Source organism: Limulus polyphemus, unplaced genomic scaffold (assembly GCF_000517525.1).
Source record: "Limulus polyphemus unplaced genomic scaffold, Limulus_polyphemus-2.1.2 Scaffold3416, whole genome shotgun sequence".
Taxonomy (NCBI): Eukaryota; Metazoa; Arthropoda; class Merostomata; order Xiphosura; family Limulidae; genus Limulus; species Limulus polyphemus.
This window is the reverse complement of record NW_013669026.1, coordinates 88,176-97,603: the sequence shown is the minus strand read 5'-3', so window position 1 is coordinate 97,603 and position 9,428 is coordinate 88,176. Positions and strand designations below refer to the sequence as shown.

The following is a 9,428-nucleotide window of genomic DNA, read 5'->3' as shown; positions in this document are numbered from 1 at the left end:
TCCTCGTACTACAACAGAAAGTTTGGAAAATTTGGTTTAACCTTGCAGATAATATTAACATATTAAAAGTATATGATTCTATAAAGAATTAAAAAAGAGATTAAATGTTTAACAAAGCCTATACATCACTGTAAAACAAAAAATCAATCTGTTGTATATTATTTAATTTGAAAATTATTCTTATATTTATTTTAATTCTGTGTTAAAAAGACATAATTTACATATATAATGCATGGTGAATGAAAATAAATGATAATCCTATAAAGAACTATAAAGTTATATTTATAACTATAAATGTTATTAAGAAGTGGAACTGGTGGAATTTATATATATCAACCACAATTACAGTTTCCCTAGTGTACTTTAATTGAAAGACTACTTCAAGTATTTGTGTGCCAATGTGTTTTCAAAACAAGAACTTCAGTTTAATACCTATAGGACTTATTGGAAGTAGAAATACTATACAATTTCATAAAATGTACGAAAAACATTCTCTATTCCGATAATGGAATACTACAGTGCAGTGTAATAACATTTTAGAGAATGTTGAAAAAATTTCCTATTTACCTACCAAAATTTATCCTGGCAATGTCACCAAAAACCCAGAATTAATTTTTTGATTTAATATACAATGACAAATATGCATGCTACCAATGTCTGTTTTAGGTAGGAGCAACCAGGGCAATTGCCTTAGACCCCATAAGGCTAACCAATGTCACATCCACAGATTATAGAAAACAATTTCACTGTGAAACTTTGTAACAGTACTGTTTCTTGCATCCAACAATGGCACAATCATTCCTGTTCAATTAATTATGCCTACACTATTAAGTGGCAATCAATTGGTTTTGCCATGGAGGGAAAAAGTATTATAGTGAAATTGGAATGGCATAACTCAATTTGACAAATATGTACTGCGTTTCTAGTTTAGTTTAAGTTCTGTTAAAAAAAGTGAAGTGTACCTCCCTAGCATATTGTTTATTAATGAAAAAAGAAAAAATGCAGCATAAATGCAGGGATAACAAACCTTCTTATTTCAGTGGTGCTAAAAAATTCTAGGGTTCACAAGAAAAGTCAAACACTTGAGGGTATGTTCCAAATGAACCACATTCTTTGTATCAAAAGAGGAAGAAAATGTTAAATGCTTAACCTCTTATGATCAAAGTGCATTGAGGTACTGACATGGATTTCGAAGACTGTTGTTCTTGGAGAAATGCCAGCTGAAACAAGATAGAATTAGAATATGATGGATTGCAAAGTGGACTTACAGAGGTAGGTCTAATTCAGATATTCTCTCACGAATCAATACTATGGCCAGCAGGGCCCTGGAAGGTAAAAGGGTAAATTTTACTAGGGCCCAGACAGTCAAGGGGCACAGCAGAGCCTACTTTTAAAAAAAAAGTTTTAAACCTTCAATTTTTAGTAATCTCTTGAATTCAATTAACCTAAATTTGTTTAAACATGCCTAGACAATAGGTATAGATCATATTGCAACCAAATTTCCAACTGGATTCTAACATCTACAACAATGACAAAGAGTATAGAATCTAGGAGGAGCACAATTTCACTGATATGAGCATTACTTGTCTACCACTACTGCTAACTGCTGATAATTGAGAATGACTGCATAAATGAATGGTGTAAGTTTACCATTTATTGAAGCAAACAATATGATAAAACAGTTTTCCCTTTCATGTTATGTAAAATTTATGACCTTGTGCACTACCTGCCTACCAATGTTGCTAACCATTGATGTTTGAGAATGTCTGCATACAAATAAAAATCAGGTCAAAAACATAAGAAGCAGATGGAAAGAAAAAAAAAGAAGTTAGAGGGCATCACTCAATCACTGTTTTTAAGCCAGTTAAAGCCAATGAAGAGATTATCTCCTCAAGCTAAACAGCATCAACTTCAAAACATATAGATGAGGGTCAAGTTGATTTCATTATACAAGTTGTGGAAAAGTAGCATGTTGAATGTGCTTCCATTTCTAATCTCATGATTTGAAAGAATAGTGAAGTATGATCACAATCAGAAACAGATTATCTACATGAAGAAAAGTGTAAAGAGAAATCACAGAAGTGGGTTACAGAGGCACAGGATGTAAAACATCCTGTACTGTGGGCTGAACACATTGCAGTGCATCAAAAAATTGTTTTATTCAAAGTACCAGCATGAAGAAATGATACATATGTAAAGTCAGTTCCAAAAGAAGGGGATGGTCATAGTTTTCTTGAATTTCTTCTGTACTTGAAGTTGTCAAACAATAGAGAAAACATCCTCACAGTTGGCTTGTTTAAAGTGCCACTAACAATGTACTGCACTTTTTCGTGTTTGTTTTTACTGCATAGGAAAATCACAGACAATGTAGCATGTTGGAAAAAGTGAAGGCTATTCACCATCTGAAAAAACTGAACAAGCTGTAAATAAACTTTCTGTGCATAACAAAAAAGCTGCTGCTACCAATGAAAGAAATTAGGACAGTCACTATTAAGACATGAAGTACATAGTGGGATTCAAAAACAGATTTTAAGTGAAGCTAAAAAACCGAAAGTAATTCTGCAGAGACTATTGGATGTTACCTTACATCTTGCATCAAGAGGCTTGCCATTACAAGGTGACAACAATGTGACTGGTGACCCCACATTCATAATTTTTGGGAACTCTTGAGTTGCTAGATCAAGATAACAGGGTCACTCATAACAAAAATTTCTAAAATGCAACAAATGCAAACTGGAGGCAAAACAATGCAAAGGCATCCACATTATTTATCAGGAAGTCAGAACGAGTTCATTGAATTATGTGGTATGAGTATGCTAAAAACCATTTTAGAAGAAAGAGAAAAAGCAATTTACTATTCTATCATAATTGAATTCACTCCAGATGTTTCTCTCCTTAAGCAAAAATATTGATATTGAGGTTTGTGGTTTAGAATGAAGAAACTTGCAAATTTGAGTTAAGGCAACTGACAGACAAATAGCTGGACATTTTGTTGGAAGAATGTTTTTGTTACAGAAAGCATGAAATTTACACCACACTCCCTAGAGAAGAATTAGGAAATAGAAAAGATTTCAGGATTAGATAAATCAATTAACATTGTATTCGGTTTCCATAACAGTGACAATTTTTTGGTTGATTATCTCTAGCAATGCGAATTGAATATAGTGAGCCAGTGTTGGTTTGTATGGGAGGGGCTTGGTTATGAAGGTGTTACTAGAAAAGGTAAGTCTATTAATGTCCAGATGATTCTGGGTGAGTTTGTCATGTTTCATCTTTTAAAAAAACTAATTTTAAATCATGTTTGTTTTTTCTATACTGCAAAACATTACTATGACTGTAAAATGTTGTAAAAAATGTGTTTTATTAAGTTTTCTTATCATGTGTATGGTATAAACAAACTAGTAATGAAAGTAATGAGTAGGGGAAAGGGCCCTAAACAGGCTAACAGCAGACCTGTATGCAATTAGGATAGAGAAAAGTGGAACATGCATTTTGCCAATTCAAACTAATAAATTGTTGGCTCACTTTGCATTAGAATATCCTTGTGTATAAAATAATGAGTAATTTCATACCCAGGATAAACTTATTCTCCTCCATCTCTAACAAGTGGCACATGCTGTCAAGTTTAGTGTTTCTTTATATATTGAAGACACACCTAAAGTATCCAGTGCTGCAATGCCTAAATAGAGTTGTGTACATTCTGTTCACGACCACATGACTGATTGCCTTAATATAGTTGTGTTCATATAAAATTTTATGCTCAATGTGACTCATTATCCTGTAGCTAATAGTGTCTCACATCAATGTTATATCTATTTTTTTCTGGTTTGTCATCAATGTCACAAAATACAACAGCATTTAAACAACATAGTGGAAATAAAATATTTCAAAATATGTTCAAGAACACAAGATCTGACCAACAGTATTGATCAAAAGCTCTAATTACAATAGGGAAATTAAAATTACTACAAATAATAAAGGGTACGATATGATAATCATCACGGCTTTGAATAAATGCCAGAACTCACCAAACTCTTCATCAAGGACCAAACTAACCCCATTTGTTCAAACCAAAAATACATTATATTTACCACATGGACACAATGTCACTACAAAACTGATTAGTTTTTCAAAATATATTTCAAAACCTTTTTATTTACCAACATTACAAATTAGATATTTTCCAATGACTTAAGAGACTCACTGACCATTTTACACAAATGTGATGTTTATAAGACTCAGTGTCCATGTGCTAAAATCTATGTTATCCAGTCTACTAAGGTAAGAATTAAAGAACACTAGAGAAATGTTGAAAAGAAAAAGGCTTATGTGCATCATGCAACTACAGATCATATCTGATGGGATAAAACTGATTTGCTGTTTAACTTAACTGTTTTTGTATTTAATAAATTTTCACAAATCACTAGAAATATTTAAACATTCAGATGATATTCTAAATAAAGACTTGAGCCCTGCAGGTTCCGTTACAAAAGTTTCAAACCCTGTATTCATTAGTAATTAGAATTCCTTACATAACAACATAATATTGATATTGAACTAAAAGCCAAGAATGTGGCTGCTAAAAAATCAACAGCAAAGAAAACAAAGATAGTCCAAGTAAAACAGATTATGAGGATAAAGAGGCATTTTTGTTGCGAGATCTTTTCATACAGTATACCCAAAGAAAAATGGGTTCAGTATTTGTCATGCCATAAATGGTCCCATGAGAAATTCAATGTAAAGAACATGTAATACTGTTATTATTATTGTAAGTTTGAATCTGAATGTAACATAAGATAAGCTTTATCAAGGTATGAATAAATGCCACTTATTGCCCAAAAAAATCCAAATTGTAAATATCTGTACTGATCAGAATTCACAAATAACCCTGTACAATTGTTAACACTGTTCATGTGTATAGTTTTTTCAGCATTTAGTTGTCCATTTTAGGGGACCAAAGTACACATGTCATGATCTTTTAGAGAAAGCCATTCAACATGGTATTAAGTATTTGAAGTTAGAGTTATCAACTATACATTTTACCATACGTAGCTGATTTAGTGAAAGTTCATGGTAGAGGAAAGTAACTACCAGATACAATATAAAAAGATACAGAAAAACTGTAGATATGCATTTTAGAGATTCTAGAGGTTATGCAAATGCAATATGCAAATTGTACAATAGACAAAAGTATTTTCATTTTTCGCATAAACATCACCTTGCACTCCAACTTTTCAGATTATGAGTCAGACTTATGTCAGCAATTGACAGACATATCTTAAATACAAATACTTTTGTAATACATCTGATTTTTTGTGTACAACAGATTTGAACAAACTGTTAAAAGCTTGCCACATTTCATGTTGATATGTATAGTAAATTTGAAAGCACAGTCAACATTCCTCCTCAAATACAGGGTTGGTCCATTGGACTGACCCCATGTACAATCGGTTAAGAATCATCCTTTACCTACATAGTGTTACATTTGACCTGTGTGTCAATTACAATTGGCCACAGGTCACGTCCAAATGTAAGTTGAGATAGATCTTTGTTTTCTCTTTAGTATCTACGCTAAAAGAACTGTGGATAAAGACTCAAGTCCAAGTACAATGAATGGGAACTTTTTCCTGTGCATGCTTTTGGTTTTATTCTGCTGTGCCTCTAATCCAAAAGAAAAAAATCTCTAGTCACAGTTGTTACAATAATACCTGTTTTTCCATAATTATTTTACACATTTTTCAAAAATATCAAAAACATTATTAGCAGTCACACCCTTCTGATCTAGCTACCTACAACATTTATTTTTCTCTCTAAACATTGGTACTGTTGGTCAAATCTCTTGTATTCTTTAAAAGGTTTTGAAAAATAACTTTCCATGGCAACAATAAAAGATGTATTCAATTACCATAATTTTCAAATTATAAACCTCACAATAGGTAATCCCCCATATTCTACAAGTCAACATTACAAACAAAAAAAAACAACAACTGAGTATAAACCACTGATGTAGCACAGCTGTTGTCAAGTTACCAGTACATTTACATGAAAACATTTCACATATGTTCCACATGCTTTTTCATAGCACTTATTTTTTTCTATAAAAACATTATAAAATATAAAGGTAAAAAAAGAAATATTATGACTAATTTGTTTTTTATTTTATTATTTACCAACAAATATTTAGTGATAATGGAAGACAACAATACATGTGCATGCTTCATTCATGTATTCAAAATACTTTGTTTCTATTACGTGCTTCACTTAAATTTCATTTGTAACAGTTCTTCTGAAAAACAAATTCATATATACAATGCACTCATGTATTAACTGCATGCTACGGTTTTGCACACAAAATCTGTGTAGAAACCATTGTTTTATAAATGGAAAATTATGGCAACTGACACCTAATGAAGACCTATATCCAAAACTAGTAGTTCTTTTATATGTTTTTATTGCTGAAGATGTTTCTAGGGTATTCTGTTACCTTTATAAAAACAACTGTCTGAAAATTGCAAGAAAGTAATGTTTATTTTCATCAACAAAGATTCAGTAGTTTTAGTAGTTTTGTGGAAATTTGGAGGGAAAACTCAAGGAATGCAATAATTTAATGGTATTTTCAGCTTTTATAGGTTTCACACTATTTGGTGTATATGATAAATTTTAATGTACAACAGCTTAAAACAAGAAAAAGTAATCCTAAATTATTTTACCTGAAGTCTTAAAAATTCAAAACAAGCAAAAAATATGATGATCCACCACGTGAGAATAACCAAGTTATGATGATTAGTAAATTAGCAAGTTATACTAACCACCCAACTCTTCACATAATGCACAGATCTAAAGATTCTTTCCAGTCTGTCTTTTTATGAAACTTGTAAATTATTTTCTACATACTACACAATAGTATGGTTTCTTTCCAATGTATTATCCCTCATGCAACTTTTGATCAATATTTATTTAGTTTTTTTTCTCAAAAGGTTCAACAATTGTATTTATTCTTTCTCAATAACTATTCTTCAATGTATTTTTAGGTCACTGTCTTTTACCAAGTTTTTGCCATAGATTCCACAACTCTATTATGTTTCTCCAATATGTTTTTTTCCAAATTGTTTTCCAAACACTACACAACTGTACAGTTTCTCCCCAATGTGCATCTTCTCTCCTTGTGCATCTTTAGGTAGCTATTACGTACAAATCTTTTACCACATACATTGCAACTATATGGTTTCTCCCCAGTGTGCGTCTTTTCATGCATCTTTAGATACCTATTACTGACAAAACATTTTCCACATACAACACAACTATATGGTTTCTCCACAGAGTGTATTTTCTCATGACTCTTAAGGTAATTGTTACATACAAAATCTTTTCCACAAACAACACATTTGTATGGTTTCTCCACTGAGTGTGACTTCTCATGAGTCTTTAGGTGACTTTTAGTTATAAACTGTTTTCCACATATAAAACAACTGTATAGTTTTTCCCCAGTGTGTATCTTCACATGACTCTTCAAGTATCTATTACTGACAAAATGTTTTCCACATACATCACAACTGTATCGTTCCTCCTCTGAGTGTATCTTCTCATGCATCTTTAGGTAGCTATTACTGACAAAATGTTTTCCACATACAATACAACTGTATGGTTTCTCCCCAGTGTGTATCTTCTCATGACTCTTTAGGTACCTATTACTGACAAAATGTTTTCCACATACCACACATCTGTATGGTTTCTCTACAGAATGTGTCTTCTCATGAGTACTTAGGTGACTTTTAGTTATAAACTGTTTTCCACATATAACACAACTGTATGGTTTCTCTCCAGTGTGTATTTTCTTATGAACTGTTAAGTAACTTTTAAATAGGAATTTTTTTCCACATACAACACAACTGTGTTTTTTTTCCCCACCATGTATCTTCTCATGTTCTTTAAGATTACTATTTCGTTTAAATTCTTGGCCACATACTGAGCAACTGTATGGTTTTGACCCATTGTGTGTGCTGTGATGTATATTTAGCTCACTCTTTGTTTTAAAGTTTTTCCCACAAACAGTACAACTTTGAGGTTTCTCACCATTGTCTATTTTGTGGCATATTTTTAATTCATAATTTGTTACAATTCCTTTTTGGCAAATGTACAGTTTATCAGCATCTATATGAGGTGTGTTATATGGTTTTATATTAATTATTCTTGAATATTCTTTCACATCACTGTTGTTTTGCTTTTGAGATTTGTCCGGTTTTGTTTTTGTAGAAGGATTTTGTACTATAACGTAACCAGGAAACTGATTTCTGCAAAAGTTGTTCTCAATAATCTTTAAATCTATAATCAAAACGTATCACAACAAATATAATAAGTGAAAATTATTTTGTCTAATATCAGTTCATGGATAAAAAATATACTTATTTTGAACATCTATAAAATGCAAAGAGAGAACTAAGATTTTTGAGACCAGACATACATTTCTTTCCTTTAGGTTCTTGAAATGCTTTTTTCACTTTTAGTTATATCAAACGAAACAGTTGTGATAAGTATAATCACTTTACACATACATATTTTTAATTAATGCAAAATGCACAGATGAAAATACATTACATTTCTTCTGCTAGCTATTCTACAGACAAAAAATTTCTTGTGCTAGCTGCTCTAAAGAAACTATAGTTCTTGTGCTAGTTACTCTACAGACACTGAATTTCTTGTGCTTGTTTCTCGTCATCAACTATGTATCATATTGTTTTATAAAGTATTACAATACATCATATTTGATGACGAGAAACCCACTTTGAGACTAATAATGCTTGGAGACGGCGTGAATGGGTAATGAAGAAAAACTTTAATATAAGTTTAACATAACAGTAAATGTACAACGTTTCGACAAGGTTTTGTCATCATCAAGTACAAGTAATTTACACTGATACGGATAAATATATACAGTATTGAACAAAGAGGTCACATGACCGGAACTGTTGCAAATTTTAGAAGAGGTATCTTGGCACCCCAGGGTGTTGGTTTAGAGTAGGGTTGTTTTGTTCAATTAAGATGGATTCTTTGATTTTTCGTTTGTTTATGTTTGGTTTATTGTTTAAAATGACTGTGTTTTTAATAGACATACTATGATTTTTTGAGTTGCAACGGTGAAAAACATGGGACGTTTTTTTTTATTGAGTTCTTTGAATCTAGTTTCCAATTTTCTTCCTGTTTCTCCGATGTAGAATTCTGGGCAGTTATTGGATGTTATTTTCTAAATGATGTTGGTATTGTGTGATTCTAACTAACTATACACCTGCAAAAAAGTTAAGCACCCCCGTGTTTTTTCAAGTGATTCAGATTCGACGTTCTTGTGACTGATTATAAATTACCATTCAATCTAAACGTGTTTATCAAATGAAATTATGCATTATTGGGCACAAGAAAACAAGATTATCACC

The 9,428-nt window shown here is 31.7% G+C and overlaps 1 protein-coding gene across 4 annotated transcripts in view; it reads right to left on the bottom strand.

Annotated features, from left to right (window-relative positions):
* Positions 1-233: 233 nt before the first annotated feature.
* LOC106469309 (gastrula zinc finger protein XlCGF57.1-like) overlaps positions 234-9,428 on the bottom strand; it is a 74,099-nt gene continuing 64,904 nt past the window's right edge. For all 4 annotated transcript variants that reach the window (XM_022397791.1, XM_022397790.1, XM_013929799.2 and 1 more), the window contains one exon: positions 234-8,322. In XM_022397791.1, coding sequence (XP_022253499.1) covers positions 7,121-8,322 — 1,202 coding nt within the window. In that variant the 3' untranslated portion in view covers positions 234-7,120. The remainder of the gene's footprint in view (positions 8,323-9,428) is intronic.